General features: G+C 45.4%; 1 protein-coding gene across 1 annotated transcript; it reads left to right on the top strand.

Moving 5' to 3' along the window:
- The first annotated feature begins 2,179 nt into the window (after window positions 1-2,179).
- On the top strand, window positions 2,180-8,303 carry CUNH12orf49 (chromosome unknown C12orf49 homolog). The gene is made up of 5 exons (XM_027905329.1): window positions 2,180-2,347; window positions 3,005-3,161; window positions 4,356-4,507; window positions 4,981-5,094; window positions 6,016-8,303. The coding sequence occupies exons 1-5, from the start codon at window positions 2,237-2,239 to the stop codon at window positions 6,097-6,099; spliced, it is 618 nt and encodes a 205-aa protein (XP_027761130.1). The 5' UTR covers window positions 2,180-2,236; the 3' UTR covers window positions 6,100-8,303.
- Window positions 8,304-16,319: the final 8,016 nt, after the last annotated feature.

Genomic DNA, 16,319 nt, shown 5'->3' with positions numbered 1-16,319 from the left:
GTGATGGCACCTCCTGGGAAACACCTTGAGGACGTCTAACAGGGTGGCTGCTGATGTGACACGCCACTCATCGCTCCTGGGGAGTGAAGCCCCTTCTTGCTCTTCTGCAGAAGCCTCGTTTGTAAAACTGAGAGGGAGGAAAAAAGCAAATGTATAAACGTCTTTGATGAAAAAATATAACCAGGTCATGACAATATTCTTTTAAACAACTCTCCTAACTACAAAGTGTTTACCTTGTAACTCCCAGCAGCTTTTTAATCTCTTGCTACATGTTTTAGCTTGTGCTGCATTTTCATGGCCTAAACTGTTTTTATAAGGATCTGCAAGTTTTATCCGTAAAAAAGAGATTTATGGTTTTTTCCCAACTGTTAAAACCTGCATTTGAGGTAACAAGGTTTAGTATTCCAGTAATCTTTTATATGCTTTCCCTGCAGTACTCCCACCCTGACAATCTCTCTGTTGACTTGATATATAATATTATACTCTTTTTTTAACCAAAACAGCAATCAAGGTGAGATGAACAGGCCAAGACAGGCTGGCCCATGCAAACAGAGCTGTCCTGCCTGGGAACAACTCTGAGGTCACTGCTTATCAAAAACATCTGTCCATCTTCCCATGCTACAAGCTGAGAGCCAGAGCCAGTGCAGAGGTAACTCTGGCACCTGTCAAATCCTTCATGCCCTTCCAAACCATTAGAAATCTGGACTGTGATGTGGGGTGACATCACTCTGCACAAGGACATTCAGCTCCCTTGGGAGACACTTTCTCTTTTGGCATCAGCCATGAAGGGGACAGTGACATGAATGCCAAGCACTGAAGGTGCAGGACATCATGAGATGTGATGGTCTGTTCTGCCCAGAGCCCTACAGGTTGGATCAGATTGAGATGGCCTTTGTTCCAAAAGGGACTCAGCTTCAGTACTGACTGGTCCTGCTTTTTCCAGATTAGGGATTTTCATCTTGCTGCACTTGGCCATTTTTTAACAGTACCTGAACAACAGCTTTATCCAGAGGTGCCAGGTGCCACTGTGGGAGAGATGGAAGCTCAAGAGGGTGCAGACAGCTCATACACAGTCCAAGCTGCTCCAGATTTCAAACTCATCACAGGTCCCTCGAGCTGGATGACTGCAGTGCCCCTGGCTGCCAGTGCTCACAGCACATCTGTAAGAAGCACATGCCCAGGGTCATTTTCACCACAGCACAGACACCATACACACACATACATCTTAGAATGTGTATCACACATGTATATCGCAGTTTATATTCATATATATATATCCATATTTATATCCATATATCTAAACACACACAACTATACATCTATCTCTACATATCCATATCCATATCTATACATAAACCTAGAGGTATATATACACACACCTATGTATACACATATATATGCACATATAAGTACAGTTCTATACATACAAACATGTATACATATACACTTATACGCACATATATACTTATATATATATCTCACATATTATATTACACACCTATATTATACACATATACATAGATATTTTGTATACATCTATACATGTATACATACATACATATTATGCATATAACATACATATGCATATATATGTATGCACATATGTGTATATATTACATATACGTATTTATTATATATATTATACATATATATTACACATACATATATACAGTTATATACACATTTGTGTTTATATACATAGATACATATACACATTTATATTTACATATCTATCTGTAGATATATATACATCTCTCTAGATATATATACATCTATATATACACCTCTCTGCATACATAGATATATATATATACACACATTTATATCTATCTATAGATATATAGATAGATCTATAAATACAGTTCGATGCATACACACACATATCTATGTACACGCACACGCACAGTCATGAACGAGGCCTTTTTCCCCAATTAATCCGATTCCCGCTGGCATACGCGGCGCAGTGCCCAGCGCGGAGGGAGCCGGCCCTGCCCGGCCCGGCCCGGGAGGTGCCCCCGTACCCACCGCTCCCGGTGCCGATCCCGATCCCGCTCCCGCTCCCGGCGCCGCTCCCGGTCCCGCCCCGCGCACGCCCGGCCGCGGCTTCCGCCTCGTTCCCGGTGCCGGCGGAAGCGCTCGGGCCGCGCCGGGGCCGCCGCTGCCGCTGCCGCTGCCGGGGCCAGCCGGGGATGCGGGTGCCGGGCGGTCCCCGGCGCAGCTGAGCCCCCGGCCCGCCATGCTGCCCTGCGGGGCCGTGCTGTGGCGGCGGCTGCTCAGGAAGCGCTGGGTCCTCGGCCTCGTGTTCGGGCTCTCGCTCGTTTACTTCATCACCAGCACCTTCAAGCAGGTCAGTGCGCGGCGGGCCCGGCCCCGGCGCGGCTGGGGGGGGAACAGCGACCCTTCGACCACGGGCACTGTGGTTCTTTACCTGCTGACACTGATCTGAGTGATGCTGCCGTAAGAGCTACATCGTAATTATTAAATACGCACGAGAGTTTAAAATAGTAATGCCTGATACTGTGCTCGACAGCAACAGTGTTTTGAACCGAAACTGGAAAAAAAAAAAACACAAACCAAACACCTCGGAGGGACTGTTGTTGTTGAATTGTTGTGTGTTGTTGCTTGTTGATGTTTTTGTGTAGCGTTGGTGGTGGTTGTATCTCTTGTGAGCGGTATTGCCACTAGCAAAGGACTCACCAAAGAGACTTATGTGCAGCTGTGGTAATTTAAGATAATTTATACCACTTTTGTGGTTGCAGTGACCAAGTTCAGCTGTGTTGGCTGATCCCTCGGTGAATTTACACGCCCCTGTTGTACTGGGTGGCGTATCTTCCTGTGTATTGCACAAAGTAAGCTACTACGAGTAGTATGTTGGTAACTCCACTGGTGCTGGAGTTTGCTGTGCTGTGGAGTTTACAATTACGAGGCATTTCTAATTGTGGCAAGAGCACGTGGATTGAAGTGGCAGAAGGAACTCTGGTTGCCTGACTGTCTTTCCTTGCAGGAAGAGAGGATGGTGAGAGATCGGAATCTCCTCCAAGTGCAGGAGCACGAGCAGCCCATCCTGTGGAAGGTGAAGTTCAGCCCGGGCAACGGCAGCCAGCTGAGTAACCAGTGCAGGAATTCTGTGCAGGGGAAGCTCCTCATTACAGATGAACTGGGTATATTTGATACTAAGACTTTATTCTGCAAGTGGCAGTGCTGAACGCTGCTTTGCCTGTCTGTGGCACTTCCAAGTAACAACTGCTCTTTATTAAGGCGGTTTTTTTTTTTACTTAGCCGTTGGCATTTTCTCCCCCAGCTGGGTGAATTTCTCTGTGGGTGCACATAGAGTGGTTTGGTTCTGTGCAGGCTCAGCTCAGGCACAGGGTGTTATGAGTGTGGCTGTGCTGTTCCCAGGGCCACCTCAGAGTCAAAGAATCCCACTTATCCTTGCCCAGAACACACACATTGAGTCCTGCTCCATTTACTGCGATTGCTTGCAGAGCTGTTGGTGTCTCCCTGCAGTGTTCCTACTGTCAGAGGTGTTAGGGAGAGTAATTGAGGAAACCCTACTGGCCTTGTAGGGAGGCAGCTCAGGACATGTGTAATTAGTGCTCAGTCACAGTTAACAAGCTCATCTGACCCTTAAAACCCAAGGATATTAACCACTTGTTTTAAGTGTTAGAAGTTAAAGATCCATTTCTTGCCCTACACAGGTGCTTCCCTGCTGTGCTTGTTGCTCAGGCAATTAATCTTTCTTGACCAGAAATCAAGGCTGTAGAAAACCCACCACATCTTTTCTGTGATTTGCATCAGTGTTAAATTTGGCACTGCCTGAATTATGCTTGGTGCCAGTTCCTGAAGTCTCCAGAAATTACAGCTCTTTCTCACAGTCTGACACTGTGGTGGGAGTTTCCATAAGGACATACACATGGTTCTGTGCTGCTGATGGTTCCCCACTCAGCCATGAGTGTTACAGCTGTCCTGCATGGACAAATCTAAGTCCCTTCATACTGAACTGTAAGGAGTGTTATCCAGACACTGCTGAAAGAACACGTGTCACAGTGTTTTCTCCAGTACAGTCATCACCAATCCCCTGCCCCTTATGCCAAAAAGAAATCAGAACTTAAAAATTCTGCATTTAAACACTCACAGTGTACATACAGCACTTATCAGAGTAGGTACATAATAGCTGTGCAGATTACACCAGGCTGTTTGAAACGTCCAATTGTCACTGCAAAGAACTGCTACTGCCAGGCAGAGGGGGATCATAACCTACTAACTGATAAATAAACCTGTTCTTAAGTAACGTGACTCCTACTGTGGATTCAAGGGGTATGTCTTGCCGTTGTTACTCCTGCTGTTGTTGCCAGGGTACATCTGTGAGAGGAAGGACCTGCTGGTGAATGGCTGCTGTGATGTGCACGTGCCCAGCACGAAGCTGTTCAGCTGTGAGAGCTGCCTGCCCAACGGCTGCTGCAGCGTCTACGAGTACTGCGTGTCCTGCTGCCTCCAGCCCAGCAAGGTGAAGGGACCTCCTCCCGCTCTTCAGGTTCCTCTGTGCCTAAAAGTGCTGCTCTGTGAGGAGCTTTTTCCCTTAGAGGGGACAGTTCCTTCTCTTGGAAGGACGAGGAAAGCCTGCAGGGACCATCTGGCAAGCTGTAAATAAAGCTTTAACAAAATTCATCCTTCCCACCTCCGAGGGGAAATACTGGGGGCCTTGCAAAGTGTTTCGGCTTCGGGGCGGTTGCATTTGCTGGAGGGAAATTATTACAGAAAAAGCTATTCCAGTTTTGTAATTGGCACTTCATCCTGTATCCTGTGAGGTTTCTCTTCCTACTGCTGGGGTTTGTGAGGGATAGGCCTTTCAGTGCTAGAAGTCCTAAGTGGAGCTGCTTACTCCTCCTCTGACACCCGAGTTGTTTAGGTGAGGGTGGGCTTTGGTCACTCCTTATTGAAGGACAGCACTGTTTTGTCTTTTTTTGCTGACTGCTTTAGCAACACCTCCTGGAGCGTTTCCTGAACCGGGCAGCCATTGCTTTCCAAAACCTCTTCATGGCAGTGGAGGATCACTTTGAGCTGTGCCTGGCCAAATGTAGGACTTCATCACAGGTAGGGCACAAGGAGGTGTCCAGGGCCCAGAGAAGTGCCCTTGAAAAATGAGTTTGGTCCTGTGTGTCGTGTTTGTACATCCACGGGTGTGTTCATAAACGCTGGAGCTGTGGCTGGGAGCTCATCTGCAGGCAAAGTGCATGTTCAGAGCAGGACGAGTTGCACACTTGCTTCAGGAAAGAGGTGCTTAACTAAAAAGAGTTCAGTGACCAGAGAAGATCTTGGGTGAGTTCTTAGGGACATCTAGTAAGGATGAGAACAGTGAGAGCTGTTTCCAGTAGCTTCAGAATGCTATTTATTTTCTGGTACAGTTGGAGAGTTACCATATGCTGACATGTGTTTGTTTAAGAGCAGAGGTGAACTTCTGTTACCCGTGTGATTTTATTGAGAATTAATTTTGGTCTAAGCAAGCATTGGCCCTCTTAGAAAGTGCTGCTGGTGATCTTATGCAGCTTGAGTATTTAATGTAGCAATAGGGATGGGCTGCAGACAAAGGATATAGTTCCAAATGTCTCCAAAGCTGGTTTTTGGGGGGTTTTAACCGTAGTATCTGAACTCTAGCTTTATCAAGAAAAATGCACACATCTCAGTTGGCAACTTTATTGTGCCTTGCTTGCTTTAGGACACTTGGTGATACTGCCTAAGCATATATATATATATATATACGTATTTATATATTTATTGAATCTATTCTCACTTACTTGAGTAGTCTCCTGAAAAGGAGGTTCTGGGTATGGTGCAACATTAAAGTGCTGTAATTTAGCAACTGTCTCTTGTATGTTGGGAATACAGAGTTGTCTGACTCCAGGTGGTAACACCAATGTGTAGAAGAATTTGGGAAGTCAGTGCTGTGGGTTCTGGCCCTGGGTGAAGGGATGTGTGTGTGTGTGTTGTTACAGCTTCTCCTCCTCTCCCTGGCAGAGTGTGCAGCATGAGAACACCTACAGAGACCCGATTGCCAAATACTGCTATGGTGAATATCCCCCCGAGCTCCTGCCTGTTTGACAGCTGGGTGATCTGAGCACCAGAGGGAAGGAACTGGACACTGGAAGCCAAAGGAACAAGAGCCCAGCTGTTGCTTTACGAGAGCCTCAGTGCAGATGGCTTGTGTTGCATGTGGGGGCAAAGCCAGAGGGCTCAGAGTGAGCAAGGAACTCCAGTTCCCTGGGACTGAATCTTGCTTTCTTCACTTTGTGATGCACCTGTGCTAGTACTGGCCTACAGTACCAGGGCATTCTCAGAGCATTCCCTCTGTATTTTGGCATCTAGGCTGTAAAACACCATGGGAAGAATATCTAATGTGGCTTTGCAGCTGTAAACGGAGGTTCAGTTGTGTCTCTGCAGTCCAGAGACTTTCCAGAGAGACAGTAATAATTGAAGGATTTCTGCTTTTAGAGAGCAAAGCACGCTTTGCTTCTCTCTCTGGAACCCCTCTTGACATGCATGGTGTACACTACATGTGTAATTATGAATTATTTATTCATTTTATATGGATTACTAGCTGAAAGTATCGATGCTTTGCATAGCTAGTTGTTGATGCCTTTTAGTCCCTGTTTTGCTATGTCAGCTAGAAAGGATGTTTTAGATCCTGACAAAAGTTGGTTGGTTTTTCTTCCTCCTTAGTCTAAAGGAACTGTACTGGGATTTGTCACTGTAGTGCTTATGTTCCTCTTAGTGTGTTTAAAGCATTCAGAACTCCAATGGAGTTGTTATTCTGTCAAAGTCCTGTAGCACCAGAGAAGAGCAGGGATCTGCCTAGGATGGGATGTTTGTTAGTTGTAAATACTTCCCTTGTTACTCTGCAGCAGTTTCCTCAAAGAGGAGTCTTAGTGTTGTGACCAGCTCTCTGCTGGTCCCCTTGCTGACAGGGGACACTGCAGAGTCGTTTGCTCGAACTTGGTAATTCAAACGTTCTTCACTCCTGGTTGTGCAGGAGGCAGGAGGGTGGAGCTGTTCTGGGACTTCAGTTTCATGATGTCCTGGTGCAGGAAGTAATCAGAACGTCAGAACGTGCCCTCTGAGGACAACTGTGTTGCATGAGCTCAGCTGAACAGTCAGAATGTTTTTAATTTGCTGTTTGACACACTTGCTGCTCTGGAGTTTTGGTCTGATCAGAATGGCACTAGCCCAGGGTTGGTTCTCCCACAATTTCTCCTGGCTCCCTAAAGTTTAAATTGTCTCCCTCTAAAGGCCAAACAACACAGAACAGATGGGTAGAGAACCAGGAAAATGCTGAGTAAATTTGTGCTCCCCCTGCAAGTGACGGGGCAAAGTCCAAGCACTACACTGAACTGGCTTGTTCTTTTCTATAAAGAGACTAATTTCTCTTATTTTTACCCCATCCTCATGATTTTGACTTTGTGTATTCTTGCTTGAACTGCACTAAATAAATAAATAAATAAAAATGTAGATGGGAATCTAGAGAGGCTTTAAAGAAAGAAAAAACAAACTCAAAACCCAAGCACGGTGGTGGAATATCCTGGTGCAAAAGATCTGTAGAACGCTATGCAATTACACATGACATAAACAAGCAGTACCACCATCACATCCATTTGCGTTGTTTTCACTGTTCTTCCCCACAAGTCATCACGTGAAATAAGAGTCCCATCAGCAGTTTCTCGTGGCAGTCTCGTTTTCCCCCAAGCTCAGGAGCTGTGGCATCAGCCGTTTGTGCAGTTTATCCCTTTGCTGCCATCCTGTGGCACGCAGGCAGCGCGCGGTGCGAGGCTGCAGTGTGGGATCCTGCCTTCAGAGGGTGGCAGAGGTCGCTTCTCCTCTCGGTGTTAGGCACGTTCTTCACCCCTTCCCGGCATTCCATAACCGTTTTCCTCAGGGAAGGCCGTGGGGTCGGTCTGTCAGACCGTTCCTGCTGAGATGCATTCCAGCACTTCGTGTGATTGCACCACGACTGACGAGGCCGAGATACCGACGGCCTGCTCTTGCTTGCTTTTCCAACTTGATATTCGTTCCTTAGCAGGTGATACCACTGCTTGAAGCAGTAATTGTAAGAAATCGTCAGGACCAGCCTAATTTGGACGATGTTTGTGAGAATTCCTAGCCCTTTTCTCGCCTAGAAAAACAGGATGAGATCAGAAGTGCATTGTGACCACTGTCAATGGCACAGAAACTGCATCCTCCCTCCCTAGTTGTTGAGCTGTTCAACTAGTACCTGTAGTAGATGTTAAATCATTAAAATGTTCCCAAATACTGCCTGTTCTCATGTCTTTCCTTGAATTACAAAGCAACTCTACCAAAATGTAAGGCTGGAGAATGCAGTGGAGCAGAGAGGGACACTTACTGGAATATCTATAATAAAACAGCAAGTAGAGGTCAAAAGGAAATCTGTTTCATTTTAATCTAAGACAATCTATCAATGATTAATAAAAAGATCAGACCCTCTGCAAAAGTGGACTGAGCAGGGAAAGGAATGCAAATGATTGCTTCATGTGGGGAAGATTCAGTTAGACATGTGAAATCTGTGCTTCCTGATAATAGTTGTGCGTGGTTTGAGTGGTGTCCATCCCTGTTGCAGAAAGCCCGATGATTCTGTGGTTGTCTGACATCTCATTTCTACTTGTCAGCTACGAGACTGGGGTTGTGGATGTGTGTTTGGCAGCAGGTTTAATGAGAACACCTGATGGAGCCCCTGGCTCTGCTTATCTGCACTGAGGTCCCTGCTGGGGATAACTGGGTGGGTTCTGTGCTTTTTCATTTCTGTGGTTTGCAGGAATATTAATGCTAGTGGAAAATGGTGGCGGCTGCCATGTAATGATGCAGGTACAGGATTTAGTTGTACCAATTTGGAACCTGATTTTTGCAGAAGGGGAAGGTGCTAACTGCCATCTCTGCCAAGTTTAAACCTGAGCCGTTGGCCTGGACAGAACCTGCTGTTCTGCTCCCCTGGGATGGTACATGGAGAACTGGGTAAAAATCCTTCCTGTGGTGGGCTGGAGCTCTGAAATGGCAAATGCAGACCTCTGACTCGAGGCCATCACTGAACAGTTGATGAGTAGGGATAATGGTTTCTGTATTCTCAGACTCATTCATGTGGTGGCAGTTCTTTACCTCCTGTACGTGTTCAGGCTCTGATTGCTTGGAGAACTTCCTAAAAAACTATATTAGGAGTCAATTTGTGAATATAAAGCACCATGTACAGCAAATCTTAACTATGAGTCTTTGATATGATCCACTTTTAGAAAGCAAATCCTTTCTTACTTCCCTTGTCATTTAGCTGGACAGGCTTGAGCTTTAGGATTTGTTCAGTCTTGTGGTAGTCACTTAACTGCAAACACACTCGAGCCTTTTACCAAACACCATAATGTGATATTTGTTCTTGGGTTATTCTAGTCAAGGAGAGGTGGGGGAGGAGGTGAAAAGGAATTTTCTAACTCAGCAAGTTCCACAAAAGATGGAGTTCAGCAAATTATCGGTGCTTTAATAACAGCCCTCTTGCATTTCTTTACAACCTGAGGCAAACAACTAACTATATGCAGAGGGGGAAAAATGCCAACTTCAAAACCTGCAGGGAATGATGGGAAAGTACTTAGTTCTTCATTTTTTGATCCGTGTCTAATTAAACAGACAGTTCTATCTAATATTTTTGGTCCATTAAGGTCTGACTTGTAACAACATGCAGGTTGTCTTCGTGATGGTTTTCATTCTGAGGCAGTCCTATGGCCACAGGTTTTTCTCAGAAATCAGGGGTTTTAGCAGATTAGAAGTGTATGTCTTAAGCAAGAATTCTCAGGATAGCTTCAGATTGAAGCATGTTTGTTGCTGTGGTCTGCTGTTTCGCCTGTGGTAAAATAACACAAAGTTGCAGAGTAGAGAAAATGAAGAAATTCATTCTGGCTGAAATCTTGCCTTGCAGAAGCTTTTCTATTATGTGTTTCAATTAAGGGGATAGAAGACCACAAGCTATAGTTGCAAATGGAATGGGAGGCAATTGTTAGGCTTTTCCATAGATGAGATGACAATTAATCTGTTTCTACTGTTAATAGTTGAAATGAAGACTAGCACCTGATTTCTTGCCAGTTTAATGGAAGCTTCTAATAAAATGCAGCTCTCATTTATCCTGTATGTTTTCCATCTCTGCATGCACCTACTGAGCAAGGCACAATAATAGGAGTCAAGGTAAAATGGAATCATGTATCAGTTTGCCTGCGTTTTGTTCCTGTCCTGGCCAAAACCTGTTTGGATTTTAAACTCCTCAGAGCAAAAAGACAACTCAACATTTGTAGTTCCTACAAGTTCTGGCCTCACATGGAGCCTTTAATGTATCTATTGATATGAACGGTACCTGTCTTGCACAGATATGAAATATCACTATTGGAAGAAGTGGGATAAGGATGGGTATAAGCCACGAGTGTGACATTTTTGTTTAAACACTAAAAGAAAAGTAGCATTACTGACACTATCATACGCATAAACTGCATCCCTCAGCTCTGTCAGACAACACTCACTGTGCTGTATCTACATCTTCAAACAGAAAAATGTAGATTAGCTGCAAACTGCAGTTACAGACCTGCTTGGTAATAAAAGCTGTGCTGTCTGAGGAAATAAACGTGTTCATACTTGGATGAGCAGGGCCCTAATTTATCTAAATCCCCGATGCCTTAAAAATACACATTCAATTAAAAAATTCCAATCCTCTGGAGTAGCAAATGCATACAAAAGTATGAGTAAGCAAATGTAATGTACCTCTTCTGATGCCTTTTTGTCTGCTCAACTACAAGCTTACCTCTAGTAGCATCTGAGCCGCTGTAGCAACGAGGATCTGCCAGCAGAGGTTACCACAGCCTTTGGATAAATGCTGGTCCTCCTCTCCATGGAGCTGGGCTGGCAGAGGGCCTCGGGAGCTGGATTTCACTTGGCAAAAGGCAGGCAAACCTACGGGTACAGAACACGACTCATTGCATTGCTCCAGGAAAAAGCGTGGAGTGTCTGTCTGGAATTCCGCCTGCAGCTTTGGCCTGGCCACCTAAACCTAGAAAATAAACTTACCTGCCTGGGTTTTAATCTACTGGTGATCATGGGTGCTAGTGTGGGAAAAGAGACATGATACCTGGGCAGCCTCGTTGATAACTGTTGTGTAATAAAAATAACAACTTGGCCCTAGGGAGGCCACAACTGGAGTACTGTGTTTAATTCTGGGCTCCGCAGTTCAAGAAAGACAAAGAGCTACTGGAGAGGGTACAGTGGAGGCCACAAGGATGATGAGGGGCTTGGAACATCTCCCTTATGAGGAGAGGCTGTGAGAGCTGGCCCTGGTTAGTGTGGAGAAGACTGAGCGGGCACCTCATTAATCCATACAAATATCCCCAAGGAAGTGTCAGAGGATGGTGCCAGGCTATCTTCAATGGTTCTCAGCAACAAGGAACAATGGCCATAAACTAAACCACAAGAAGTTTCACCTCAACATGTGGAAGAACTTCTTTCCCTTGAGGGTGGCAGAGCCCTGGCACAGCTACTCAGGGAGGGTGCGGAGTCTCCCTCTCTGGAGACATCCCAAACCCACCTGGACGTGTCACCTGCTCCAGGTGACCCTGCCTGGGCAGAGGGGTTGGGCTGAATGACCTCCAGAGGTCCCTTCCAACCCTAACTATTCTGAGATTCTGTGAACTACAAGAATAATAGCAAAATAATAATAATAATAATAATAATAGTAATACCTCTGACCTGCACAGTAGGCGTAGAAATCAGATGATCTGCCCAGCTGCTGCTGTGTGGGAGCCTGGCACGATGGCTCTCCTCGTGCTACAGGTGAGGCAGTGACAGAGGCTCTTCCCCTGAGGGAACGGCTCTGCCCTCGGGGCCGGGGGTCCCTGAAGGCCCACGCAGACCCTGAAGGTACCGGATGACCCTGAAAGTACAGGAAGACCCTGAAGCCACGGGATGACCCCTCTCTCCTCCCTGTTCACGCCCTTTTCCCCTCACGCGCTCCCCGCCTCCATTACCGGCCCCGAGGCGGCCGCTGTGGTGACGAGCCGGGCCCGGGACGAAGCTCTCGGACAGGACGAAGCGCTGTGCCCCTCAGACCGCTGTCCTGCGGCTCACGGAGCTCCGTGACCGTGCCTGGACCGCGGCCATCGACCGGAGCGTCCCCTGCCCCGCCGGATGAGCGGAGGTGAGGCTGAGAGGGGCGGCGGCCGAGCTGCCTTGTCTCTGTCTTGTCTCTGTCCCAGCTGTAAGTTCTGGTCACACTTCCCCCGACCGACTGCAGCCCGATGACCCCGCAGCGCGGTTCATGTTTGGTTAAAAGGCCGTATTTTAACGTGTATTTAAGTGTTGCCCCCCGCGCTGGCCTGTGGTGTCCCGCAGCCCCCGGCCGTGTGGGGTGTCAGACCCAGCCCTGCCCTCAGGGATGGGCTCGGACCCTCAGTGGTGTGACTTTGCTTTTTTGACCTCCAACCACCCCTAAACCGGCTTTTATTTTACCCGCATTCAGCTCACTGAATGCTCTTGTTTCTCGAATTTATTTTTTTTTTCTCTCCTTTCCTCAGGCCCCTCTGTCTGTTCTCCCTTCCCCTGCTTTGCCTTGGCTCTGTCTCAGCTGTAGTTACTGAAGGTTGAAATAGGATAGTGGGACTTCTGCATCCTGGAGGAAAGGTTGTGGTTTTTTTTAAGTAAAGATGATATTCTTTTTCTTTCCCTCTCCTAAATTTCTCTTCACCACCATTTTAATCTGGTGCCACCTGTAGCTTTCCAGTGTCTCAGTCCACCTTTGCTTTGTGTATTATTTATGCAAAATTTCAGTGTCGTGGTTGCAGTGTGTGTTAAAGGCACACCAGTCTGAGGTTTTGGGGGAGAAAAATATTGGTTTTCCACACCTGTGCTGTCAAAGTATGAATTTTCCCATTTATGTTGCGTTTGTCCCTAAAAAACTCAGACCTTGGACCTGGATCCCGCTAGGCAAGTGCATCTCAAAGATATGGGTTTTTTTCTTTGATAAGTACATATTTACATTTTCAGTTGCAAGCGTTCCCAATCTATTTGAAAGTTACTGAAAACCTCTAGGTTCCTGAAGAAAGCATTTGTCCTCATTCCAGTATCCTGGTCCGCTGCCAGCAGCAGATGAGGCTTGCTTGCAGGAGATAAATGACTTATGTAAAAGAAATCTGATGTGAACATTTATTGTGAAAGGTTTATATTTGGAAAGTAGACTTTTACTAATACCAAAGTTAAACTTTTTTTTTTTTTTGAGTAGTTACTTAAAATTTTTGTTTTTATCTCAAAATTAGCTCAGATCACTTGTGATCATGAACCTTCATTTCACTGTGTGGAAACCCAGCCCTATGCTGAAAAGTAAGTATAAAATATATATATATATACAATTATTTCCTTCTTTGTTTAATGACATCTGAGAAGACAGTTCTCAATGCTCAAAATTACTTTTTTTTCTGTCCTAGTATTTTTAAAATTCAGGCTGTTTTCTATCTGTATCATACATGTTTGTGTTTTTAAAAGCTTGGCAGTTGGAAGTGAGATGATTTACTGGTGATCCCTGAACTCAAACAGCAGTGAAGAATGTTGAGAGTTCTAACTTTAAGAGTGCAGCAGTCACAAGCCAGGTCTGCTCCTAAAACCTTAATAAATTTAAAAATAAGTGGGAATGTGCTTGTTCATCATCTGAAGATGGACCAATGAGGTTTCAAAGTTCTGAGCTCCTCTTTACAAAAGTAGAAGTTTAATTTGTCTTATGTAAAAACTGAGGTTTCTATGGGATTACCTTACTCCATCAGCTGCAAAAAAAAACCAACAACAAAAAAAAGCCACAAATGTTATGAGACCCATGAAAACATTGTGGGAGTTGGTGACTGACAGCCCTGTCATTTCTGCAAGACCAGTGAAATAAAAATCAAACTTCACCCCATGGGGACTTATTTGCTTCTGATTATGAAATGGAAATTCATTCCGGTTTGGGGGTTTTGTCGTTGGGTACACTCAGCTGCAGAGGATCTGGGTAAGGAGCTGTAGTTTTTTTTAAAGTCAGTTTTTCTAATCCTGAGTCCTGCAGCTCAAAGACGTGGAGGGGGGGGTGTGTGGATGGAATTCCTTTGGAATTTATTAAGTGCCAGTAAGCTGACTGGGAGCTTTGGCCCTCATGAGGATTCTCCCTGGCTCCCTGCCAGCTGGCTTGCAGGTGAGTTCCATCCAAAGAGCTGATGCATTCTGCCCTCAAACCCGAGGGTTTGCAGTGGAAACGCTGCTGGGGAGCGGGCTATTAAAACAAATGAAGCCATCTATTTGTGAGCATCCCGCCATGTTACACTGCCTGCGCTTGTCACAGCCCTGCCACATCAAGGTTAGAGTGAGAAGGTGACTAGCTGGCAGTCACTTAATCAAAGGGAGACGCTGATGGCTCAGGTAGCCCAGGCAGGGTGAGGTTTGCATGCTCTGCTGCTTTTAACAGCCAGATAATGAATATGCTTTCCAGAACTCGTGTTGCTCATAGGGGAAGCGGCAGCTGCCTGTGATCTGTGTCGCTGTCAAAGGAAAGTGAGATGTAGTTAATTCAGGGCTACACAACAAAGACATATTGATCAGGGCTCTCCTGGCTGTGGTTGGATTTCTGCAAGAGCAGGGACTAGGACAATGCAGCAAACCAAATGTGCTTTGTCTTAACCCCAAAAAGGTGAGTTCTTCCCACCCAGAGCCGCTGCTGAGCATCAGCAGGTTCAGAGGAATTCTGCTCCAGCCTTCAGAGGGTCAGGGAGATACTGAAATCAAGTGAAAAGGGCACATCTTGCTCACGTCATTATAAATACACTTCATTTGTAGCTATGGGGTTAAATTCATGGACTCAGTACAAACAGCTTGGGGGGGCTCGGTCCCACATGATATAAAAAACCCCACAACCCTGTGTTTATGGTGTCTGGATAAAGTCATGGTGAGCTGCTTACAGATGTACTGAATGTTGCAAGAATTATATCGAGTGAACGCATATATTATGTTTCCTCTGTTCCCTCTCTACTAGTAGCACTTGGATGGGGATGATTATGTGCTAAATATTTACCAGAGGGTCGCTGTGTATTTTTTTAGTGTGAATCTAAAAATCCTCCTATACTGGTTTTGTAATAAAAAAATGTAATTATTATTTTTATTTCTGCAGTTACCCAACTCGTTGTCTGTCTGCCCACTTTTTCTTCCTGTTAAGTTTCCCTTAATAGCTGTGCCTGCTTCTCTTTTGTTCGTGTGTTGTGCAGAAGAAAAATGGGCACTAACAGATTTGCTAATTACTATGAAATTCTTCCCAGGCTTGTTCAGCTCAGATCATTCTATTAGCTAAAGTAATGGAGTGCAGTGGCACGATGGTGCTCTCACTTTTCATTGTCTGAGGTCTTCCTGGTGCAATATATTACTGGGATTGGCTTCTGGGGCTGTCACAGCAGCTTTTGATTCCCCACACCTGCTGTTTTGTTTTATCTCAACGTTGCTTCTTCACTACTGTGTTCATTCTCCTTGTCTTTCTTAAATGACTTTTAAGGGCACAGGACTGTTTGCCCCCTTTTTGCTTGGTTTTTGCTGGGAATCTGTAAGGCTGAGAACTGTTGTGCTCAGTCCTCTCTGCTGTCAGTGCATTCACATCACCAAGCACTTTCCTGGCAGTTTTCAGCTGTACTTTTATACCCAAAGGCACAGTCTTTACCCTCCCTGCATCATTTCACTACTGACACCTATTTTTCCTTGCCCATCAGCGCTGTCAATGTCATCTTCCCCAGCAGTATTTACAGCAGCAGACTTTGGTCTCATCTCTCTGATTATATCAGCTCCAGTGATTGTACTTTCACCTCATTACTGAAATAAAGTTAACATTAATGAGAGTCATGCAGCTAAACCTCTGCTCACCTCTCCGGAAATTTATTCTAATGATGAAAAGGAGATGCATGTGGATCTGTTTAAAAGCAAGCCAGCTCTTTCTCCCACCCCCACCCAGCTACCTGCCCAATGCAGTGGGAAAGTCTTTTGTTATTAAGAGCTGATGATGCAAAAGAAGCCAAACACATTGTACAACATTAACACGTTGGTTGAACGCTGGTCTGCTACGGAGTTCCTTGATGACCCACATTTCTTTGTTCCTGCTGCTTCAGGAAAGGGTTTTCTCAAACCTGACTGACAATAAATTAGCCATAAAGCTCTTGGAGGTCCCGAGGGGTGTGCTAGGAAAGTTCAAGATATTATCCAGGGTAACAGTAATCACACTTACAAACAAGATGAAGCGTTGG

This window comes from Empidonax traillii, unplaced genomic scaffold (genome assembly GCF_003031625.1).
Source record: "Empidonax traillii isolate 1590-97213 ecotype Southwest subspecies unplaced genomic scaffold, ASM303162v1 scaffold1142:size416873, whole genome shotgun sequence".
NCBI lineage: Eukaryota > Metazoa > Chordata > Aves > Passeriformes > Tyrannidae > Empidonax > Empidonax traillii.
This window is presented reverse-complemented; position numbering and strand designations above follow the sequence as displayed.